Raw genomic sequence first — 25,918 nt, 5'->3', positions numbered from 1 at the left:
CAGCAAATAGCCCATCAGGTAGGCTGCTTTCAAATGCAGAAACATCCCAGGCAAACTGGAAGAGGAGCTGGCAAATTCATGTGTCTTAGGGTATGTCTACACTACGAAATTAGGTCAATTTTATAGAAGTTGATTTTCAGAAATCGATTTTATACAGTCGATTGTGTATGTCCACACTAAAAACATTAAGGCATTGGAATGTGTCCTCAATACCGTGACTAGTGGAGCAGTGCACTGGGTAGCTATCCCACAGTTTCTGCTGCCCATTGGAATTCTGGGTTAAGCTCCCAATGCCTGATGGGGCAAAAACATTGTTGCGGGTGGTTTTAGGTACATGTCGTCAGTCGCCCCTCCCTCCGTGAAAGCAACAGCAGACAATCATTTCATGCCTGTTTTCCTGGGTTACCCATGCAGACGCCATACCACGGCAAGCATGGAGCCTGCTTAGCTCACCACCACTGTTGTGAGCATTGTAAACACCTCGTGCATTATACTGCAGTATGTGCAGGACCGGGCTAAGAGACACCAGCACAAGGACGATTCTGATGAGGACATGGACACAGACGTTCCTGAAAGCATGGGCTGTGGCAATTGGGACATCATGGCAGCACTGGGGCTGGTTGATACAATGGAATGCCAATTCTGGGCCTGGCAAACAAGCACAGACTGGTGGGACTGCATAGTGTTGCAGGTCTGGGATGAGTCACAGTGGCTGCGAAACTTTCGCATGCGTAAGGCCACTTTCCTTGAACTTTGTGAGTTGCTTTTCCGCACTCTGAAGTGCAGGAATATCAAGATGAGAGCTGCCCTGACAGTTGAGAAGCGAGTGGCAATAGCCCTGTGGAAGCTTGCAGTGCCTGACTGCTACCGGTCAGTCCGGAATCAGTTTGGAGTGGGCAGGTCTACTGCGGGGACTGCTGTGATCCAATTAGCCAATGCAACCATTGATGTTCTGTTATCAAGGGTAGTGACTCTGGGAAATGTGCAGGTCATACTGGATGGCTTTGCTGCAATGGGGTTCCCTAACTGTGGTGGGGTGATAGGCGGAACGCATATCCCTATCTTGGCACTGGACCACCTTGCTAACCAGTATGTAAACTGCAAGGGGTACTTCTCAATGGTGTTGCAAGCACTGGTGGATCACAAGGGACATTTCACTGACATCAATGTGAGATGGCCAGGAAAGGTGCATGGTGCTCGTATCTTTAGGAATTCCAGGCTCTTCGAGCAGTTGCAAGAAGGGACTTACTTCCCAGACCAGAAAATTACCATTGGGGATGTTGAAATGCCAATAGTTATCTTTGGGGACCCAGCCTACCCCTTGCTCCCATTGCTCATGAAGCCCTACTCAAGCAGCCTGGACAGTAGTAAGGAGCAGTTCAACTATAGGCTGAGCGAGTGCAGAATGGTGGTAGAATGTGCCTTTGGACGTTTAAAAGTGCGCTGGCGCTATTTGCTGACTAGGTTAGACCTCAGCGCAACCAACATTCCCATTGTTATTGCTGCTTGCTGTGTGCTCCATAATATCTGTGAGAGTAAGGGGGAGACGTTTATGGCAGGATGGGAGGTTGAGGCAAATCGCCTGGCATCGGATTTTGAGCAGCCAGACATCAGGGCGATTAGAAGAGCATAGCTATGTGCGCTGCACATCAGAGAGGCTTTCAAAATCAGTTTCATGACTGGCCAGGATATCGTGTGACAGTTGTGTGTGTTTCTCCTTGATGCAAACCTGCCCCCTTTGTTTATTTTAATTCCCTGGAAGCCAACCACCCTCCCCCCATTGAAATAAAGAAACTATTGTTTTGAAACCATGAATTCTTTCTTTATTAATTAAAAAAAGTAAGATAACTGACAAAGTATCCCAAGTGGGGTGAGGTGGGGGAGGAGGGAAGAACAAGGCCACATTGCTTATTGTAGCCACACTACAAATCAAAACTGTTTGAATGACAGCCTTCTGTTGCTTGGGCCATCCTCTGGAGTGGAGTGACTGGGTGCCTGGAGCCTTCCCCCCCTACATTCTTGGGCATCTGGGTGAGGCGGATATGGAACTTGGGAAGGAGGGCAGGCAGTTATACAATGGATGCAGTGGGGGTCTGTGCTCTTGTTGGATTTCCTTCAGCTCCAACAGATGCTTCATCATGTCTGTTTGCTCCCCCATTAGTCTCAGCATCGCCTCCTGCCTCTGCTCTTCACGCTCACTTAATGCTTTCCTGGTCTCTGCCACTGAATGCCTCCATGCATTAAGCTGTGCCCTATCAGTGTGGGAGGACTGCATGAGCTTCGAAAATATGTCATCGCGAGTGCGTTTTTTTTTTTGCCTTCTAATCTGCGATAACCTCAGGGACGGAGATGGTAGGGGGAGCATAGAAACATTTGCACCTTGGGGGAGATAAAAAGGGAGAGTAAACTTTAAGATGATACATTTCTGAAAACAAAAGGGAGACTCTTCACAGTGAATGAAGCAATTCACAGCAGATAGCACATGTGCTTTAGGTACAAGGTCGCATTTAGCCTTTTATATTGAGCGCCTGCCGGTATGGTGACACACCACACACGGCTGAGCAACAGAATTCGGTTTCCAGGCAGCCATGGTAAGCCTTTTGGTATGCAGGGTTGGCTTCTTACGCCTTCATAACATGTGGGAATGGTTTCAAACTGCAGCACCATCCTTTCCCATAGGGAGGAATGCCAGTTGGGTTTCACATTTAAAAGGAGGGGCTGTGGTTTTCGGGTGGATGTGCAGCACACACCTCCTCCCACCCCACCCCGTGGCTATTCTCTGGGATGATCCCTTTTAGCCAAGTGCAAACAGCCCAGGGTCCTTTTACTGATCGCTTACAAAAATTCCTCTATTTCAACCTGGTGACCATGAATGATATCACTCTCCTGAGGCTAACACAGAAAGATATAGACTGAATGTTGCTTGAATGTGACCAAAACCCAGGACCATTCGCTGCCATGCTTTGTGCTGCAGTGATTCCAGACTACTTGCTACTGGCTCGGCGTGGTAAAGTGTCCTACCGTGGAGGATGAAATAAGGGAGCCCTCTCCAGAAACCTTCTGCAAAGGCTTTCAGAGTACCTCCAGGACAGCTTCATGGAGATGTTCCTGGAGGATTCCCACTCCATCCCCAGACATGTTAACAGACTTTTCCAGTAGCTGTACTGGCCGCAAATGCATCCCAATTCTTCAGGGCAAATCAAAGATTAAACGCTATTGCTTTTAAACCCTGTACTGTAGTTACAAATGTGCACTCACCAGAGCTGCCTTCTCCAGCTTCAGGGTCGGAGATCTTGCCTTGGGAGAGTATTGGCTCCAGGGTGATGAAAAGGTCCTGGCTGCCGGGAGAACGGATTCACTGCTTGCCTGCTGCCTATTCTCCTCCTCCCTGTTGCATGAGACTCCCCCCTTGCATTTGTCCATGGACAGTGGTGGGGTAGTGATAGGTTCCCCCTCTGCAATGTCATGCAACTGATCATAGAAGCGGCATGTATGGGGCTCTGACCGGTAGCGACTGTTTGCTTCCTTCATCTTTTGGTAGACTTGCCTGAGGTCCTTGACTTTCACGTGGCACTGCTGTGTGTCCCTGTTGTAGCCTCTCTCCACCATGCCCTGTGCTATTTTGGCATATATATTAGTATTTCTTCTTTTTGATCAGAGTTCGGACTGCATAAATTCTTCTCCCCATACAGCAATCAGATCCAGTGTCTCCCATTCGCTCCATGCTGGAGCTCAGTTGAAATTCTGGGGGGACTGCATGGTCACCCGTGCTGCTGAGCTCACCACGCTGACCAAACAGGAAATGAAATTCAAAAGTTCCCAGGGCTTTTCCCATGTACCTGGCTAGTGCATTGGAGTTGGAAGTGCTGTCCAGAGTGGTCATGTTGGAGCACTCTGGGATAGCTCCTGTAGGCCAATACCGTTGAATTGCATCTGCACTATCCCAAATTCAACCCAGCAAGGTCGATTTTAGCGCTACTCCCCTCGCCAGGGAGGAGTACAGAAGTCAATTTTAAGAGCCTTTTAGGTTGATGGAACGGGGTTGATTGCGTAGACGGAGTCATTTTTAAATCAAACTAACGTGGCTAAATTCGACCTATCTCCGTAGGGTAGACCAGGGCTTAGTGAGAAAGAGACTGCACAAGTTACTGCTCTGCAGAGGTAGCAGCTGTAGTTTCAGAGACACCAGGTGAGCTGATTTTCAAAGGTGCTCAGCAGTTGCAGCTCCTACTAAAGCCAAAGTTCAGCACCTTTGAAAATCAGGCCACAGAGCTACATACTCCTTACAAGGTGGAAATTCTTCTTAAAAGAATGGGTGTAAAAGAATAAAAGCAGCACAAAACCTCCTAAAAACCTGGGGCGGGGAAAAAGTCCTAGCTTTTTTTTTTATCACCAGAACATTACACTGCATACCATGGGCTAGTCAGAAAAATCATGTATAAAGCTATCTGGCCCATAGCCTAGTGCTGGAAAAGTGGGAATACTTTTAACCCTGCTTCAGGAACATATGTGCTTCAAGTCCCATTGACGTCATTTCTTGAAGCTGAGCATATTTTAGTGCTGTCCTGAACTGGAGCCTCTCTTTAAAAGAGCCATACAGAAGAGATGTGAATATTTATTCTAAAAGTGCAACAGAGACTGAGACCCCGATCCTGCACTGGAATCCACCATGCAGAGCTGATTTCAGGATGAGGGACTCTAGTGGTTTAGTGCCTCTAATGGTCTAGTGAGCTGGAAAACATCTTCAAAAACCTACATGCAGAACATGTTAAAATAATAGGTCTAATTAATATTCATTTCTCTGGTGTTTACTCTAAGAATATTAATCACAGGGAACTCATTAGGCATTAATGTAAATGTTGTAAGTATGTCTATAATATTTTCACTGTAATTTAGTATTCATTAACTGGACCATTATTTTAAAATGTTAATAGCCGGAGCAGACAAGGTGCTTGAATTTATATCTTTGATTGGACCAACTTCTGTTGGTGAGAGAGACAAGCTCTTGAGCTTTCATGGAGCTTTCATTTAGCCAGAGCTCTTCATGTCATAGCCAGAATGGTAATTCAATCAAGCTAATAACATTTCAGTCAAAACCCAAAGCAATTGGTAATCAAGACATAAAACTAGAATGCAGCCATGTACTTCCAAACCAAAAAACCATCATGGCAATGTTCTGTCCTTGAACATAATAAAATCTTAGTGTGTTTCAAGCACAATATAGTCTTAAAATACAGTGTTAATACTGTTGCATATAACTCTGAGAATTCTCGGCTCACTATCTTATATTATAAATTGCATTATATGTTTCCTCTGCTCCTGTCAAGGTTAATTTTCACAATCTCTTTTCTCTTTTCCCCACATTGGTAAAAAACTACTTTATCAGTCTAGTGTTTATTTTTGGTTTTATTCTCTAATTCAAAATGAATTTTCTGTACCAATTTATTTCTGAGATCCAGAAGCGCAGGTGAAGTATGGGCTGTCTATAGGCATCCACCCCTCTAAACTAGTTCAGAGATTAAGGGTAAATTTCCAGAGAACTACTTAGAATTTTAGCTACATGATGCCCATAGACTTTAATGGGTGGAGAGGCATATGGCTGAAAACCTGGATAGTAATTTGAAAAGTGTCTCATCGTATTTATTCTGGGGTCTGTGTAAGATCCTCACATCCATTTATGAATTTTGGAAGCCTACCTTTGAATGCCCCACTAAGGGATGCACTTTTCCATTCATGTTTATTTAATTTGTACCCATAATTTGCTCTAGGTTCCCTGGCTGCAACCTAAAAATACATTTGAAATACCCTAAAATGCAGCAGTACAACTCTGTTGAAACCACCAGCAAGCCGAGCAATTTTATATGCTTAAATCACCCTTCAGTGATTTTCTCCCACAATTTTCAAAGGCCTGCGTTCTGCAATGTGAGGGATTATGCCAGTTACAGGTACCTGTCATTTGCGCACCATACCATTGTGCAAGTCTCCTATCAGCAAACTTCAAAGAGCTTTTCCACCAGCACCCGCAGCTAAGTCATAGACAGCAAGAAATCCTCTGTCCCCTTTCCTTCCTTGCAGCATTGATTTTTTCCACTCCCTTTCCCCTTGCTGATGCCCATGAACAGAAGTCAAATACACTAGTAGCTGTGTTTATTTTGACAGTTCCCTTTTCAGAGCTAATGCAATTCCAAGTTCTCCTCTTCTTGAATTGCTTAAAATCTAATTTATTCATGAACGAGTTTTGAGAAGAAAACTAATTAAGTTACAAATACTGAATTATGGGGGAAACTACCAGAGAAAACCACCATAATTTAGTGACTTCTATAACCACCCAATCAGTGGCACAGCTTTCTCCATTTTTGTAGGCAGCCTTTGGAGGTCTTTCATTGTACAGTACTAACATAGTCTGTTTGCAATGATTGTAAGCAGTGCAGGATACCACTATATCTTCACTGTATATGGTCTAGGAGTATTGCACATTTATTTTTTTCTAGTGTGGGTGCACTGTGGTACAGTAGGTGAAACAAGATAAATAGAGTTAATTTATGCTGCTGGGTGGTTATTGGTAAGGCTAATTATTGTCAGGGTTCTCCATTTTTGTATGGGCATTCTTTATTAAATTTGAAGAAACACAATATAGTGAGATGGTCCAGGGAAAATTTAGAAACACATTCTTAAAGGAATAGATGTGAAGCAAGCACTCTTCACCTGAGAGTAGCTAAGATGTCACTGGGTTGTGACTGCACTGCAGTTCCTATTGTGTTAGATGGGAGGCTAGTCTCATTAATGAAAAGATAGCCAATCTGGAAAAGACTGAGGACAAGGGCTAAGGGCAAAAGGAAACCAATTTAACTTACAAGCTGCACTATAACTGTATTGGGGTTTGTGTGACTGCCCAAAACTGAGAAGTTGTCCAAAGAGAGTATTAATTCTGAAGAATGCATATCGCATTTGCTTAGCTCCATTTTTATTTATCATCCTGTATCAAACAAAAGTGTTGCATTGATGCTGGTCTGGGATGTGCACCAGAACTGTGGGGCCTTGACCGTGGTCAGTGTCCCTGCCATGGGCATGGGGACTCGCTGCTTAGAAAAATCAAGGCAGTGATGTTGGCAACTACATTTTTGTAGGTCAGAATATCTGTCTGAGAAGAAGACACAATAAAACCAGTGCTGCCGGATCGGGGAGGTGGGTGGGGCAGGTGGATTGAGGTAACACTTGGAACCTGTTTGCAATACAGTAGGCCAGTTGGCCTATCCCACAGACTCTTCAAGCTGACATGCTATTGTATGGAAAATATTTATGGTACATTGAAAATATTCCTCTGAATGCACACACTACAGGGTGGATGGACTGAATATTAGCTGTATCAGATTGTAACCACAGTCAGCTAAATGAGGGGGGGAACCCCCAAACGCATCCCCTGACACAAGCACTAATTATGCTGAAGAGCTCTGCTTTTGTTCCCACATACAGAATGTAGTGACCCAAGAGTGTGGGAGGATGAGGTGATGATCCATAAAATATTGAGCTCTTACGTCTCGTTAGTCAAGAAAAAGACAAACAGAAATGAGTTAATTACAGATTATGAATAACTGGGTGATGATCAACAAATCGCATCCTTAACCACTTCGCTACTTGATAGGCACTATTGAAAATTTTATCCAGTAGCTCTAAGTCCCATTTGCAGAAGTGATAATGAAAGAATGAAAGTCTGAGACTAGGAAACTTAAGTCACTTTTGAAAATGAAATTTAGGCTTGCAAGTCATTTAAATGAGTTTGAAATTTTCCCCACTTTAATGATAGACAGTAGCTCTAGACCTAAAAACCCCTCCCAGAAGACTTTACTGGCATAAGTATCCTACTAAAAGTAATTGCATCAGAGTAACAACACAATACACATTGTGCTAAAAAGAACTTAGCATATCATCTTTAATAGCACCATCTGGTGGCTCCTGGGTAATGTTACATTGCTCTTAGTTAGACCTGCTCATTGTGACTTTTTAGAGGAGGAGAATATCACAGGCTGTGATAAATGCTTGCACCACTCTGTACACCAAAGAAAGTGCAGATACTAAATGATTGGAGTGGTATAAAAACATAGCTTAGACAAGAACCTCAAACTAAGCTCCTACACATTCTGGCTACCTATGGCAAATTAGTGCAGAATGTATACATGTATACATGCATTAATATTTAACCATGCATTAATATTTAACCTGCATAAATATTTATCTGAGTTTTAGGCAAGAGAGATTTCTCTCATTTCTGTAATCCTAGTTCCCAACAAGAATGGAGATTTTATGTTCAAAAAGTGTTTTGAGCTTGCGTCTGGTCTGTTTACATGGATGTAAAGTCAAGAGAAAGTCTACTGCAATCAATGGAGGTACACTGGTGGAGGAGATTAGAATAATCAGCCCTTTTGTAGATCACTGGGGAGTGGGGAGGAGTACAGGGATGTGAACTGAGATTTTGATTTCTTCATCTTCACTGAGATGAGGAAGCTTTAGGAGATCAGAATCACAAATGAGTGATTCAAAGTATCTTCGGTGTTGCTCAGCCAGGAAACTTCGGAAGATGGGTAAACCAAAGACTATCTGACTCTGGCTTGAGATGATGAGACTTTTACATTCACATTTGAAGGAGAGAACAGAACTAATAATAACTTCTGCAGTTAATGGGTGATAAGCATAACTAACGTCACAAGAATTCCTTGATAGGGCAAGTAGACAGACAAAAAACATCCTGTTTGCTTTCTGGACTCCTGAATTTGATACATTTGTATTTCATATCTGAGTCCAAAATATGTTACTCCATATGGTCAGCTATGTCAGAGCATAGGTATAAAGCATAAAGATGGACACAGATTTAAAGCTCTCTTCCTGTTGTAATGTGACCTGATGATTCAGCACGGAGCTTTTTCTAAAGGCTTTTAGAATTTAGAATCTAATTTTGGCTTTCAATGAGCAATTTACAAAATCCACTTTTTTCTTTCTGAGCTAGATGATCCCTCTGATCAACGCTAAGCATGTTGTCAGCATTTACGTTTGTGTATGACGTTGGGCATCAGCAGCTTTGATACATGCTTCACTGATTGGAAATGGTCAAGCAAAGCTCGCTCACAAAAACTTTGCAGAACGTTTGTGTCGTTGACAGAGCAGAAGTCCACTCTCTGCATAAAGATTTCCTAGAAAGCATAAAGCTCTTGCCATTGCTGATCTTTGTGTGTGAAGACTGCAGATTGTCAGGCAAGAGGAGATGAGAATTCTTGCAGCATGTCCATGGTTTATATGTTCCAGAAGAATCTAAACTTGAAAATCTGGAGAGCCAGTGTGCTCTAGTAGACAGGACACTGGACTGGGAGTCTAAAGATGTGAGTTCCATTGTCAACTCCGCCATGGCCTGCTGTGTGATCTTGGGCAAGACGCTTCACCCTCCCGTGCCTCTGTTTCCCCTTCAATCCTTTGTCTTGTCTATTTAGATTGTAAGCCCTTGTCACAGGGCTGGCTCTTTAAGGGGAGTCAGCTGCCAGCCTGCCCGTGACCGCTGCCCTGAAAGGCGTGAGCCAACCCAGCTCCACCTGGGGCTAGTTAACTGCCTAAGTGGCTGGAAGATAATGAAGTAAGGGGCACCAGGGCCCAATGAAAGGCTTAGCAGAGCTCAGCTGAGAAAAGGCTCCTAAATAAACCAAATCTCTGCTAGGATTTTTATTGGCACTGTACTACAATTGAATACAATGTGAAAATAGTTTCCCTCACATCACAGCAGAAGAAATTATTTTTACCCAGGCTACCAGCTCAACCATATTAATAAAATATGTGATAGCCCAAGCTGAATTAAAAAATCTCCTGCACATTCTACAGAATCAAATTTGGTTGCTTGAAATATCATAATGTGGGATTATGAACTAGACATTAGCCAGAGAATAAATATAGCTTCCGGTATTGTGATTTAAGCATCACCAGTGTGAGCCAATACGGTGGAGTGAATCCTGACACTTGAAATAGAATCTTCTAGAGTCCAAAAGTCCAGCAGCACTAGAACGAGGGTTAAAGGCTCTTACCTCAGAACCCACATGAAACTTAACAGTCCCAAAACAGAAGTCTCTAGCTGCCAGCAGCAGTTCCTTCTGCTGTACAGCCTCAGGCTTTGCTGCTACCTACAGAGCTGTGCAGTGTCCCCTGTTTGGTTAGGGTGTCCCCTAGGGCACCCTGCCTAGAAAGCTTCCCTGAAAGGGGGTTCCAAAGAGGATGGAGCTCAGCTGTTCTTAGTGGTGGCAGATGACAGAACAAGGAGCAATGGTCTCAAGTTGAACTGGGGGAGGTTTAGGTTGGATATTAGGAAAAACTTTTTCACTAGGAGGGTGATGAAGCACTGGAATGGGTTACCTTGGGAGGAGGTGGAATCTCCTTCCTTAAAAGTTTTTAAGGTCAGGCTTGACGAAGCCCTGGCTGGGATGGTTTAGTTGGGGATTAGTCCTTCTTTAAGCAGGGGGTTGGACTAGATGACCCCCTGAGGTCCCTTCCAACACTGATATTCTGTGATTCTATAATTCTATGATTAGGGTTGGAAGAGACCTTAGGAGGTCATCTAGTCCAACCCCCTGCTAAAAGCAGGACCAACCCCAACTAAGGGCTTGTCTACATTACCCGCTGGATTGACGGACATCGATCAATTGAGCAGGGGTCGATTTATCGCATCTAGTCTAGACACGATAAATCAACCGCTGGCACTCTCCTGTCAACTCTGGTACTCTACCAGGGTGAGAGAATCATAGAATATCAGGGTTGGAAGGGACCTCAGGAGGTCAAAGAGGTGCAGGCGGAGTCAACGGGAGAGCGTCAGCGGTCAATTTACCGCAGTACAGTAAGGAAGACACAACAGTAAGTAGATCTAAGTACGTCAACTTCAGCTATGTTATTCACATAACTGAAGTTGCGTAACTGAGATCGATTCCCCCCCCCCCAGTGTAGACCAGGCCTTAATCATCCCAGCCAGGGCTTTGTCAAGCCAGGCCTTAAAAACATCTAAGGAAGGAGATTCCACCTCCTCCCTAGGTAACCCATTCCAGTGCTTCACCATCCTCCTAGTAAAATAGTGTTTCCTAACATCCAGTGGAGGCTCTACATATTTAAAGCTCGATAGGCTCGATGAGGAATTGGACTACTGTAACTGAGGGGAAAATTGGATGCTAAAACTACATAAGTACTAAGTTGGTTGTGCATCTAATGATGAAGTTGAAGGTATTTTGAGCTACCTTCCCCATGTCCTTTGGTCTTGGCTCATTGTAGACTGCTTGACCTTCTATTCCAAATACAGGTATTCATTTTACCCCAGCACTGCTTCATTATTTTTTCCTCCCTGTGCCTTGGAATTAGAGTTTGTCTTACTGTTGTGACCCTGAATCTTAGCACTTGCCTTTTGTAGCAAAGAGTATTGTGAAAGCTCTGAGCTTCCTGATGTGTTTGAAAAGGCATGTTGAGCTGTTTCCAAGAAAGCTACCACAACACACACTAGCTACCTTTTAAAGTGTATCAGCAGGGTCTACACGGGGCACTTAGAGCACAATGCTTTAGCACACTCTACAGTTAACACCCTTCTGGTGCATATTGCTGCACTGTGCAGACAAGCCTAAGGTGCAGGATCTGTTAATTTAGGTGAGGTTTGGATGGCGGGGGGGAGTGGGGTAATGTTAGTGTGATTCTGAGATTTTCATCTTGAAGTTCAAAGCCTGCTGTTTTTTGAGCGAGATCCTGTCATTAGCTCTGTGTGGGTGCAGGGGGCTGCCTGGGCACAGCTCGTAGCAGGTGGAATTCAATACACGTGGTAACTGTTCAGCAGTGTATGTGAAATGAGTTGATTGTCTCAGCCTGATTCTAGTCTGCATCGCTGAACCCCAACTGCGGCTGGCACTAATTGGAAGCCATGGTGACAGTCTGAACACTAGGCCAATGACTTCATGAACATAGATCCTGACTTTGTTCTTCCAACGAGTCTCTCTAGGTCACTTGGGACTTGAGGTACACTGGCAGGACAGCATGGCGAATTTGCACAGCCACTGCTGCATCTGTTCTGTGAATACGTAGAAGAACTCTCTCTAGGGCTGTCAACCTGTCACCTTTAGTCTTTGCTAAATCACTTTCCAAAACTTTAGGCAGGTGAGAGTTGAGAGAATTCTGGAAAAGTCCATTTTCATGGCCAAACTTGTGCTAATGCAAGAAGTTGCAGGAAGAATTAACTAGTTTTATCAGGAACACAAACCTAAAGCTAGCCTGTGTATGGGGGTGTGTAGTTCCGAAAGCTCTTGCAGGCAAATGTTCAGCAGCCAGATCTCCTCCCCTACAACAGACCGAGATTCTGAATCTCTAATGTGGCCTTGCTGATACAAAGTGGTGTAGTGGTAAGGAAAATATAGCCTTGAGCAATGGAATAGGGTGTATATATGTGGGTTCTTTCAGTAATTCGTATATTGTTTTAATAGCTTTTTGAAAATCCAAACTTTGTACATTGGTTTCTATGCTCTTATAAAAATAAGATAAAAGCTGTAGAGAATCCCATATGTTTATTACAATGGATATATTAATGAGCTGCAGCTGAAACTGGATCACTGCCAGTGATTATCAAACCACATTTTTGCATTCTCTAAACTACAAAGGAATAAATGACAAAGTCGCTGGAAGGGTCAGAACATTCACTGTAAAAGAGATAAAATCTCCAAAGGCCTTCAATTTATTTTCTTTGAAGAGTCTTCCCATGCTTCTTTCTTTCAGTGATAACACTCTGAACAGGCTAGAGGAAAAACAAGAGTAAAGGTCTATCTATGCTGCAGCCTCCCAACCCAGACAGAGAGAAAGCACTAAGAAAGTTGTGACATGGGCTAGCCACCCGAGGGGGTTGGGCAGGCTTGTATTCAGGCAGCTACCCTGTGCCGTCAGCTCTGCGACAACATCCATTGTGCTACTTTTAGTGCACTAGCTTGAGCAGAGCTAGTGTGTGTCTTTCTACCCAGGCTGGGAGACCCGTTCCCAGCTGCAGTATAGACATACCCTAAGAATGAAAAGAAACAAGCCTAGAATGATTGTTAATCTGGGTCAAGGAGGAAAATGATAATCCTGGTAAAGAACTGCACAGAGGAAGCCGTTTGCAGTGAACAACATCTACTAGTTTTACAAAGCCCTGGAACTATGTTATGTATTCTTGAGCACCACCTACTGGTCCCTCTATGTATGGGCCGAGGACTAACAGACATCTTTGTAAGATCTGACAGATGGTTTTCAGGACCCAGAGGATGTCCTGCTTGGCTTTCATCCTGGCAACCTGAACCTTGGGAAAACCCTTCTACTGTTTGCTTCATTGCAGGAAACTCCGGGGTGTGTCTCCAGTGGAAAGGGCACAAGACAGGGAATGCGTGTAACTGGGCACAAAATTGTGTCCATTGAGCTTTAAATATGTACAGCCTCCATTGCCTGCAAAGCGGGTGTAAAATGCTACCAAAGCAAAATTCTCAAGGTGTAGGGCAATGCAGAATCATGCCCACGCACTGAGACCTTGGCCCAGTATGTCAGAATAAAATTTGCAGCACATTTCATTGACCACACAATACAGCTACTTTGCATAATCAGGGGTAATGAAAACGTAAGACCTGGTAGCAACTCAGGACTTTAACTACTCAGGCATCTGTTGGAAAAATAATATGGCAAATCACAAAATGTCAAATACCTTCTTGTTTCAGAAGGTAGAGGAAGTAACTGGATGCAGCCATTTTAGACTTGAATCTGAGAGAGAGAAATTGGTTCTGAATCTGAAGATTGAAGGCAATTTGCGTGCAGTAATTGCATGATTCCAAGAAAAGAAAGGAGTGAGAACAGCAGAATAAGGACCATGGTCCTTAAAAAAATAACAAACAAAACAACAACCAGGTCTTAACAAACTCAGAAAACTGGTAATTAAGGTTCCATGGGAACAAAATCCAAGGAATAAAATGATTCAGGAGAACTGGCAATTTCTCAGAGCCAATATAAAAGGCATAATAGCAAGCTATCCTGATGTGAAGGAAAGATAGGAAGAATAGTAAGAGGCCACTATGGCTCCATCAGGAGCTCTTTAGTGACCTGAAAATCAAAAAGAAATTCTACAAAAAGTGGAAACATGGAGAGATTGCTAAGGATGTATCTAAGCACATAGGAACAAAATGAGAAAGGCTAATGCACAAAATGAGTCACACCTAGTAAGGGACACACAAAGTGTTAAGAAGAGGTTCTATAAATTAGGAGCAGGAGAAAGCAGACCTACACTTTCCTTCATCTACTTAGTGAGGAAGAAAAGCTAATAACAGATGATATGAAGAAGTCTGAGGTGTTCCATGCCTGTTTTGCTTCAGTCTTCACTATAAAGGTTAATTATGACTAGAAGCTTAACAATATTAATAAAGAATAAGGGGGAAGGAACACAAGCCAGACTAGAAAAAGAACAGGATAAAGAATATCTTGATGAGTTACATGTATTCAAGTTGTCAGGGCCTGTTGAAATTCACCCTAGGGTACTCAAGGAACTAGCTGAAGCAATCTTGGAACAGTTAGCTATTATCTTTGCGAACTCCTGGAGGACCGATGAGGTCCCAGAAGACTGGAGAAGGGTAAACCTAGTTCCTGCCTTTTAAAAAGGGGAACAAAAAGGACTTGGGGAGCTATAGTCCATTCAACTTAACATCAATACCTGGAAAGATACTGGAACAAATTATTAAATAATCAATTTGTAAGCACCTAGAGGATAATAGGGTTATAAGGAATAGCCAGAAGGGATTTGTCAAGAATAAATCATGCCAAACTAATCTAACTTCCTTCTTTGACTGGATTACTGGCCTGGTGGATGAGGGGAAGCAGTAGACATGATATGCAGTGTTTTTTAGGAGAGCTTTTGACATAATTTCATGTGATATTCTCATAGGCAAACTAGGGAAAATGTCATTTAGATGACACAACTGTAAGGTGGATGCAAAACTGTTTGAAAGACCATACTCAGAGTGGTTCATTGTCAAAGTGGGGATGGATGTATCTTGAGGGGTTGCAAGCACTTTGGAGGACAGGATTAGAATGTAAAATGACCTCGACAAATCAGAGATGTGGACTGAAATCAACAAGGGAATATTCAGTAAAGGTAAGGGCAAAGTACTTCATTTAGGAGGGAAAAATCAAATGCACAATTACAAAACAGGGAATAGCTGGCTAGTCAGCGGTGCTGTTGAAAAGGATCTAGGAGTTATAGTGGATCACAAATTGAACATGAGCCAATATGGTGGAGTTGCAAAAAAGGCTAATATCATTTTGCAACATATGAACGGGAAAATCGTATGTAAGACACGCGAGTTAATTGTCCTACTGTACTCAGCACCGGTGAGGCCTCAGCTAGAGTACTATGTCCAGGTCTGGGTGCCACACTTTAAGAAAGATGTGGACAGATTAGGGAGCATCCAGCGGACATCAACAAAAGCAGAAAAGGCTTAGGGTACGTCCATACTACCCGCCCGGGTCGGCGGGTAGCGATCGACTTCTCGGAGTTCGATATATCGCGTCTCATCTAGACACGATATATCGAACTCCGAACGCACTCCCGTCGACTCCAGAACTCCACCACCGCGAACGGCGGTGGCGGAGTCGACGGGGGAGCCGCGGACTTCGATCCCGCGCCGTGAGGACGAGTAAGTACTTCGAACTAAGGTACTTCGAGTTCAGCTACGCGAATACGTAGCTGAACTTGCGTACCTTAGTTCGAACCCCCCCCCCCCAGTGTAGACCAGGCCTTAGAAAACCTGACCTTTGAGGAAAGATTAATAAAATTGGTATGTTTAGTCTTGAGGGGGAAAGGGAGGAAATAGACTGAGCTGGGCACCTGATCATCAAAGATGCTAAGGGCTGTTATAAAGAGGATGGTGATCAGTTGCTCTCAGTGTCCACTGAAGGTAGAACAAAAGCAGTGGGCTTAATATGTAGCAATGGAGACATAGGTTAGATATTAGTAAAAACTTTCCAACTATAAGGATAGCTAGAACACTGGCATGAGGTACCAAGAGAGGTTATGGAATCCCCATCATGGTGGTTTTTAAGAACTGGTTGGACAAACATCAGTCATGGATGGGCTAGGTGTACTCAGTCCAGCCTCAGCACTGGGGGCTGAACTAGATGACCTTAAAGTCCCTGCCAGCCCTTCGTTTCTATGGTTCTATGTGACCCAACCTGGAAACAGTCTAATTCTGCTGGTGCTCAGCTTGTTGTGAAATGATCCACACTTTTAGATCCAGCAAGTTCACTTCCCTGAACAGAAGGGTGCAGTTTGTTTTCCTAGGGTTATAATCTGCCAAGAGGAAGCAAAAGATCAGAAATGGAGCATTCTGATGAGAAGTCATTTCCCTCCCCCAGACACAGCATGGGAGAGCAACCCAAGCTGGAACTGGAAGATGTCACAGAAGCAGTTAAAATATACTGTAGGCTCTCCAGATGGGATGCCATTTACTGCAGCTCACAAAGGGGCAGTTCTGGCAGCCTGGCAGGCATCCAGCAAGGGATGGGGTCTTTCGAGCATAATAGCTGAGGTTGGAAAAAGACCAAAAAAGGGGGGCAGGGGGGGGAACAGGAAAATTCCCACTAATGCCCCGGTCAGTAAAACAGATCCTGAGGTCAATTGATTTACAGATAAAGGAGAGTCTCACTCTAGGAGCTCTAACTTAAGCTTAAATAGGTTTCCAAAAGATTGGGAGGAAGGGGGTGAACATATCTGGTTGTCTGCATCAACTGTCTCCTAAGAAAGACTCTAGAGAAGATTGTGTCCCTGACTGGCATTATGCACACAAGCTGCAAGCAGCTTCAGGGGCCTTACTGATCACAGTGCTGTACAAACACTTATTAAAGGGCAGACCCTGCCCTAAACAGCCCACATTCTAGGCTACATCAGGTAAATGAAACACACAATATTGTTTACAGCCTGAGTCACCCATGAAAAGAAACTCATGAGCTTTTTGCGTTCTGAGATGAGGGAAAATCCAAAAACTGGAACAAGGAATGTCCGTCCTATCATAAAAGAAATCCCCCAGTGCTCTTTCCTCAACTGAGTGCAGAAACTTGGTATAAGAATGCAATTACCAGGTGTAATCAGGAATTGCCATACTAGATCAAAGCAGTGGCTTGTCTAGCTCAGGATTCTGTTCCTGACAGTGGCCAATACAAGCTGCTTCAGAGGAAGGTGCAAGAAATGTTGCAGAAGGAATAAGCAGCCTTCATGGAAAGCTTCTTCTAACCCACAATAGTTGGTGTACACTCTAAAGCAGAAGAGATTATATCTTTGCTAAAGTTGGAGGCGGAGCGGGGGAGAGTGTTGCTCTTTACTTATGTAACTCTGGAAATTCTTGTTCATATGAATATCCAGTCCTACTTTAAATCCCGCTAAGCTCTTGGCCATAGTAATATCTTGTGGCAATGAGTTCCACAGGCAAAGGTGCATTAAATTTTGCAGTTATCAATTTCACTGAAGGGCTAGAACAGCAAATCTAAGTTGTTTACAGAATAAGCAGAAAAAAATCCTTAAATTATTTGGAAAAGCCCTAATCTAGAGACCATGACTGCACTCTGAATGTAAAGCTTGTATTTGCAAGGAGCAAACAAAAATGCACGATGAGAACAGTGTCAAAACTATGAAAAGCAGAGTGGAAGTAGTTTATTTCTAGTTTCTTTTGTGCTTATATAGGAGCACTTAAGGGTTCAGTTAAAATAAATTTTATATAAGAGAAGCATTAGACCTCATGCTGCTGCTTGCTGTGAATGGAGAGCTCACTGCTTGAACGAAGTGGAACTGTGAACAGTAGGGATACCATATTTTAACATTAAAAAAAGAGGACACTCCACGGGGGTAGCCCCACCCCATCCACTCCCTCCCACTTCCCGCCCCCCTGACAGCCCTGCCAGAACCCCTGACCCATCCAACCCCCCTTGATCGCTCACTCCTGGAACCCCTGCCCCTAACCACCCCCCAGGACCCCACCCCCTATCTAAGCCTCCCTTCTCCTTGTCCCCGACTGCCTCCTCTTGAGACCCCCCCCAGCCCAACTGCCCTCCTAGGACCCCACCCCTTACCTGTACCCTGACTGCCCCGACCCGTATCAACACCCCTGCCCCCTGACAGCCCCCCCAAACCCTGACCCATCCAACTGTCCTTTGCCCCCCAGGATCCCATGTCCCTTCTCTAAGCCCCCAACCCCCTTACTGTGCCACTCAGACTAGCGTGCCTGTCTCCACGCAGAGCCAGACACGCTGCTGCACTCCCCCATGGAGTGCCCAGCCCCATCCCCCCAGAGTGCTGCCGGTACAGCATGCTGAGGCTGCAGGGGAGGAGATGGGGGGAGCAGGAGAGGGGCTCTGGCTGCTGGGGGCCCTGATGCAAGTGGCTCAATCCGGCCAGGGCGCCCTGTCAGCCGTGCCACACTCTGCATTGGGAGGGAAATCCCGGACCTTTTGAGAGTTTTACAAATTCCTCCTGGACGACTATTTAAAACCCCAAAAGCCGGACATGTCTGTGAAAATATGGACGTAGGGTAGGTAACCCTAGAATGGGGAACAAGTACGCCCAAGGAGTAGAAGGCTTTGGCCCAGATATCCCCTTCAGAAGACATCCCCAGACTGGATTAGGGATACTGGTGTGACCTCACCTTGCAGCCCCCAAAGAAAGAATTGGGTGGACTAAATGGACAGTGTACCTCTCTTTCTGAAGCCTAGCAAGGGAGGTACGTGGATCCCACTAGAATTTAAAATGAAAAGTAAGGGAGGGGAGGCTCTACTAGAGGATCTGGGCAGCTTTAGGTACAGTACCAGGCACGCAGGCTTATTGCACTGGGATATGTGTGTGTGTGTATACACACACACACACACACACACACACACACACACACATACATATATATCCCAGTGCAATAAGCCTTTATTAAATGGCAGTTTTAAGATCTGGTCCAAAATGCCATTTTTTGTTTGGAGATTTGAAATAAATTAGTTTTTAAATTTCCTGCAAATTTTTTGGTTTTCAGCAAAACTGAAAATGAAATTTTTCCAGGGAGTTTTTTTTATGACAAGATAGGTTTTCCACCCTACAATTTAGTTAAAATTTTTTTATCAGTTCTAATGATTCTATTGGCTGGAATAATGAGGTCTCGATGTTACACAGACTTCAGTGTATGGTGATCAGTCCAGGAAAAGCTGCTTTGGTTTGGTTTTATTGTTGATCTTGTTGCAATGATTAGTATATGCCTAGAGGAAAAGGATATGAAAATATGTTACTATGGATCTGTGTTCGCTATTAGATTCCAAAAAATCAGATTAGATATGTTAATAGTTGGTGAACCTATTGATAAATTTTGTCATGGACCATAAATGACTTGAATAATCCCAATTAAGCATTGAAAATTACTTAGCCACATGAAAAAATTATGGCCTGACACTGATAGCTACTAGTTTTATTGTGTAGCACTTCATTTTCTGCCAGCTTTAAAGATCTCCTGCTTTCCAGTTCCTATGACCAGTGTTTTAAATTATGAACAGTAAGACTATCTTCTGATTGTGTTGCGTTAGCTAATAACTTAATATGCTAAATAATTCAGCAGTTCCCAATCCAAATTAATTGTCTTGCTATTGTCATCATAGCAAAAATATTTAGGCCTACATTTTTATAATTTTTCACATTCTTTTATAAGTATTTCACACTTTCACTCCCCTTCTTTGCTGTGTGAAATACATCGCAACAGCTGGAACAAATATTCTGTTCGTAATCACTAAATTATAAATTACATCTGTCAAGAATAAAACATTCAGCCACCGCACTCAGGGAATAGATTTTTAAGAAGTCTGCCCATTTATCAGTTTAGATATTGATTATCTGTTTAAGGTCATTGAATCAGAGCTATAATGAATGGAATATATCTCTCATATCCTAGACTAAGGGTGTTCATAAGTTTGCATCCAGGAACTTCATAATACTTAAAGATGCCCCAAGCCATTAAGGAACTAACCACTTATGCACTGGCTTTCTGATTACCAATCACAGGTTTGCTTAATGGGAAAGGAAGAGCAATTAACCTGCCATCAGCCCCTTATCTGTCAAGCTCCTAGAGTATCAAGTATGCTTAGATTAGTGGCCTAACTTTTCAAAGGTATGGACCACCTGCATCTCTCACTGACTTCAGTGAGATTTGGGGCTGATTGGAACTTGTTAGGATCCAGAAGTTCCTGGTCTGACTCTTGTTCAAATTGCTAAGGCTCCTTTTCTTGGTAATACTGGTGCTAGAAGTGGGCTGGGGAAGAGAGAGCTTTAGGCTTATTAAGTCTGTAACTTCTAAAATGGATGTGGTCTCCACTCACAAAATCTGTCATCATAGCAAGCATCTGTTTATGACTGTGCTGTGGTTCACTACCAGGCCATCAGTTTAAATCTGACTCTGCATTTTTCCAGTGTCAAACCTGGCAGCTTTTCAGAGGCTTGTCTCAAATGAGTTGGTGGTCTCGGTCCACTCTGAATGGAGAGGGATCCAGACCGTAATACCTTTGTATTTGGCACCCTTGTTGGCAGTATCAAAGAAGTTATAAACAAGGTGACAGAGAGTATCTATCAGCACAGCTGATTCTGCTAGACATTTGAGGATGTGGGGCAGCAGCTTTTACTGCTACTTTTGTGCTCTACCGATCACTATGATGTGCCCTTTTAAAGGAAAGAACAGCTAAGATGTACTAGAATGTGTTACTACATCTTTTTTCAAAAGATGTAGAAAGAGAAATCTATGAAATAGGTGTGTGTGTGTGGGGGGAGGGGGGGGGGTTAAAACCGCCACAACACACACACTAACCCAGGAGCCTAATCATTGGCTTTTTGTTCAGGATAACTTATTTTTTCTTTCCAAATACATTGGTTTTAAAATCAATATGAATTCGTACCTGTTTGACACACACCTACACAAACTGTTGTCTGTTAAAATGGACTTTGTGTGGTGTACTCAACAGTTCTTTGAGAAATTGATCATATGGACCCTTGTATCATGCTAGAAAATTACTATATTTTTCAGTTATGTAATTGCGTAAGTCAAAAATTCTAGGCTGATGGGAAATTAATATTAGCATTGGAGTCAAAGATCCTGAGGTTATACCTGTTAGCAAGTGTCTTCATTAAGTATAATCCTGGTTTGAAGTAGAGATTAAATATTTCAAAATAGTTTTTTATACTGAAGTGTAATGGTCTCAGGCATTCAAAGCACAAATAAACTATAGAATTATTAATTCACTGCTCATTTGGCCAGAGTCACTAGAGTATGTAGCTGCTTTTAGCCACTCCACCAATGGAAAAAAGCCATAAATCTGCTTGGTTAAACCAGATTTATGGATTTCATATAATTGTAGGGCTGGAAGGGGTCTCAAAAGGTCCCCTAATCCAGCTCCCTGCGTTGAGGCAGGACCAAGTAAACCTAGACCATCCCTGACAGGTGTTTGTCTAAGCAATTCTTAAAAACCTCCAATGACATGGATTCCACAAGCCCCTTGGAAATCTATTCCAATACTTAACTATCCTTAAAGTTAGCAAGTTCTTCCTAATAACTAACCTAAATCTCCCTTGCTGCAGATTAAATCCATTACTACTAGTCCCACTCCTACCTAGAGTAGAAACAGAAAACAATTTATCACTGTCCTTTTTATAACAGTCCTTAAGGTTTTTGGAGATTTATCAGTTGCCCTTTCAGTCTTCTTTTCTCAAGATATACCATTTTTTAACCTTACCTTATAGTTCAGGTGTTCTAACCTTTCATCATTTTTGTTGCTCTCCTCTTGTCTCTCCAATTGGTCCACATCTTTCTTAAAGTGTGGCCACCAGAACTGAGCACAGTGTTCCACCTGAGGCCTCACCTTAGCTGAGTAGAGCAGGATAACTATTCACTCCTGCCTGACATACAACACGTATCAGTGGGACAGTCCATAGCAGCTGGAGTGTACCAATGAATCTAGCCCACTCATAACCTGATCCAAAGTATGCTGAAGTAAGTGGAAAGACTCCCAAATCCTAATTTTATAGAATACACATCCCTGCTCTCTGGTAACAGCCAATCAGGGCAAGAGAATAGATGGAGTTAATAAATAACCACACTAATGCAGATTTCTCCTTTGGTTTGCTACTGGCCTCAGTTCCCCCACCCATAACACATATGTTGTCCTCAGCTTCTTACCAGCTGCTCATCCTGGCCTATTCCTCTCTGGCCTGCTCCCTAGGGAGAACTAGTTATCCAGTTCCAGTGGGAGCTTGTAATGGTATGTGATGTAAAAACTCACCTTCCTTTCCCCCTCTTCTTCCCCTCTATTTTATAACTGTCCTTCCCTGTCCTATCTTCCTGTCTCCTGTGCCTTATTTCTCCCTTCCTCTACCCTGTGGTAAAATTATTTTCTCCTTTACATTGTGTTTGCATGCTCCCCAGTAAGCTTCCAAGACTCCAGGTAAAGACCATAATTGAACTGAGCAGAGGCAGTGGATCAGGGTTCTGTGCAATGAGCAGCTCAAAGGAGTGGAACCGCCACAGGCTCCAATAGGAGCAGAGGCATTTTTAACTGACCACCTCCAGCTCCCAGGCCTGCTCTGGGGAAGGGGGCAGTGCTGGAGGAAGACCAGGAAGTGAGACTAGAATTGGAGGAACGAGGAGCAGAACTGGAGCTACTAGGGAGGAAGGCAGTGTTCACGTGGCTGACCTGGAACCTCCTCTTAAAAGGGGATGAGATCCTCACTATAGGAAGACTCTGCAGAAGAGAGAACACAGCCCTGGGATGGATCTCTTCCAAACTCTGTGCAAGTATATTCCCTCCCCTCAGCCTTGCCCAGGGCCTGTCTGCTCCTCCCTTGCCTGCCAAATCCACCCCCCGACACACACACACACACACACACACACACCTACACAGACTCTCCCCACCCAAGAACAGCACTGAGGTCTACCCAGGGTCTTCGGCAAGGGGAAAATGATACTACAGAAAAAGCTAAGGTCCCTTTCCAAATAGGAGGCGAAAGGCAGAAGGGTCTCACTGAGCACAAATTTGGAGGCATGATCCATATTGAAATTTGGTTTGAGTTCGGTTTAGCTCTGGGGCCATGGCAAGGAGGGATTTATCTGAATTGACTTGTCCATCCTTATAAATCAAGAACATTTATTAAAAATAGGTCAGTATTTCAATCAGCTGCAGGGCCAGGTCTAGTCCCATCTGTCTTCAAAGTGTGCTGAGCAATAACAGGTGAGTAGAGAAGGAAGTGTTTACTATTCACTAGGGGTAAATGAATAACTCGGCAGTGTAATAAACCAATTGATCCTTTTTCTGCCTGTAGAATATCTTTGAGCAGTTCAATTTCCATCACCTTCTGTGTTCAGATATCTCTTCCTCTATGCATGGGTGACACTTGTTCTAAATTCAAAGTGTGTTTGATTAATCAGAATATTAATCGCGTGATATTATTTCTGTTCCTGGATTGGATGAGCAAGCAAGCACTGTTTGCCCAAATTACAGTTTTTCACTTAGAAATTAGCTTTTTGTGACATTTCTGCCAGTAAATTATATTATGTCAAAAGTTTGTATAAAACTAGTGCACAAGTGGTGACCAAATGGGCAAAGGGAATTAATTAAGAAATTCAGCTGAATATTTAGTTATTTTGTAAATTTCACCCAGCTCAACTATTCATGCTGAACAATAAATATTCTCACTTCTCTAATATGCCCTGTGGATCCTGTGAATTTAGTGGTAGAAAGGCTCCTGTCAGATAAAGTTGATATCAATTGTATGATATCAGTTATAGTTATATATGGCATCACTCTGGAGTTACTAGTATAACTGGCATCAGCATTTGTCCCTGTAACTTTATGTTCTACTCTATCTTATACCTTTAAGCCATTTGTAATCTTGCTTGCAGACCATTCATTGGTGTTTCTAAAACAACTGATTCTGTATCCTTATATTACAATACTATAAAATTGATTAGTTATTCCTGTATAGTCTGAAGACTGGCATCTAAATTTCATACATTAAATCTACATTTCACGTGTTCAGTAGACAGAAGTGTACACTGGTTAGGTAGCTGAAAAGTGTTGTGTCCTCATTTAAGCTGCCATGGCTGTGACCTGAAAGGAACATGATTAAAGGCAAGTAATTCAGGCTCTAGGCTCCTTCAATTCTTGCCTTTCTGAGGATACTGCTGGCGAGGGTGTCAATTGTAGATGGGTTTGTGATGTGGACACCAGTCTACTAGGAGGATGGTAACATTTTTTAGTTGATTTGGGGCAGATTAGACCTGGGAGAAAATACTCAAGCTGGAGTCAGAAAGGTACTTCAATAGTGCCGAACTTCAGTGGGACTTCTCATGTGCTTAAATATCTTAATTCATTAACTTTTTATCCCTACTCCTAAGAACCCAGCTATCCACTTGTCTAACTTATAAACAATTTATTTCTAAAGATACTACACATGAACAATATATCTCCTTATAAAAGTTTATATATTGGGTTTCAGAAGCATGAATAGCTGCAGCAGGGATACAGATATTTCAAATTGTAGGCCCCAATTTCAAGCACTCAAGCACAAGTTTAAAACATTGCACTGGTGCTTAAGTAGCTGCTTCTTCAGCAAAGAGTATGAGAACATGCTTAAGTAGTATGTTGTTGTTGTTTGTCTTGTTCTACAATAATCATATCAGACCATGAAGTTTGAGAATGAATGTGATGACTCTGACAGGGTATTTTTGTAAAGAATCGATCCAAAGGGTGAAATCTGAAGATCATTACTTTCCTTACAATACTTCATTACAAAAGCACGGCCAGGTGTAAAAGGCCTGCTCCTAGCACAACCTGCAGAGTTGATATCTCGGTCCCATCTCTACTGACTTTCATTTCGGTGGTGTGCCCTGTCCGACAGTGAACGTTATTTTCTGAGATGCCTTCATATCAATCAAAGGATCTTTCATCTTTTGACCATTTATTTCAGCTAATATTTTTCTTGATAGGGCAACAGTATCTTCAACTATAGTCATTTCTACCTGAGTTTCTGATCTTCCAGCTTTGGCCAGCTCATCAGCTACCTCAGTCCGTACACATGCTTCAGTGTTTTCCTGAATGAGAGTTTCAGGTTTGCAACTGCTGTATTTGTAAAATTTTACTTGCAGTGAATTGTTGAATAATTTCCTCTTTACTCAGCAATGATAACATATAGGAACCACTTGAGCTCAGCACAGTTTGGTAATCATGTTTACTGAATACAAATATGCAAGGCCTAGCTACCACGATACTGATGCTATGGCTCTTTTCTGATAGCTTCTAAAAACTAACACCTGGTGTGCACCACCAGAGGGCTCACAACCCATTTAATGGGAACCTCTTGTATTCCTCTACACTGCAACAGTTTTGTTTCTTAGGTTACTAGTTAAATTTTTCACCATGTTTCCATTTCTCTTCCCCATATTTCCCTTTGAAGGTAATTACTTTTTTAAATTAGTGCTTGAAACTTTTTGGGGAGTAAATTATTCCTTCTTACTTTGAACTAAGGGAAAAATAATTAAAGATGTGCTGGAATGAACAAATATCCATTACCTTCAGGTACCATAATTATTTGCATAGGCTTTTTTTTTTTTTTTTTTAAGATTAACCATGCTGCAAATTACCTGGAAACCCCTCAGGTAGACCTTCAGCTAATTATCTGAAATGGCTGCCTGGTTTTAACCAAGTTTTGTTTCATTCTCAATTGAGAAACTATGCTGTAGCATGGGGAATCAAAATAAAGCATGAGCAGGAGATGAAAAGGGCTATCTTGTAGATCTTCTTCCTAGGATCTCACGCTGAAATCAAAATGTGTTGAGGTTTGGAAAGATTAAAATAACAAACT

General features: G+C 42.9%; 1 protein-coding gene across 4 annotated transcripts in view; it reads left to right on the top strand.

The window, feature by feature from the left end:
* Nucleotides 1–25,918, top strand: part of LOC120372461 — a 66,579-nt gene that overhangs the window by 5,928 nt on the left and 34,733 nt on the right. For 2 of the 4 annotated variants that reach the window (XM_039489614.1, XM_039489611.1), the window contains exon 1: nucleotides 22,203–22,320. The exons of the other annotated variants lie outside the window; for them this stretch is intronic. In XM_039489614.1, coding sequence (XP_039345548.1) covers nucleotides 22,218–22,320 — 103 coding nt within the window. In that variant the 5' untranslated portion in view covers nucleotides 22,203–22,217. Of the gene's footprint in view, nucleotides 1–22,202; nucleotides 22,321–25,918 lie in introns of those variants that run through there. 4 annotated transcript variants of the gene reach the window in all.

This window comes from Mauremys reevesii, linkage group 9 (genome assembly GCF_016161935.1).
Source record: "Mauremys reevesii isolate NIE-2019 linkage group 9, ASM1616193v1, whole genome shotgun sequence".
Lineage (NCBI taxonomy): Eukaryota > Metazoa > Chordata > Testudines > Geoemydidae > Mauremys > Mauremys reevesii.
The sequence above is the reverse complement of the archived record's forward strand: the minus strand, read 5'-3'. Positions and strand labels throughout refer to the sequence as shown.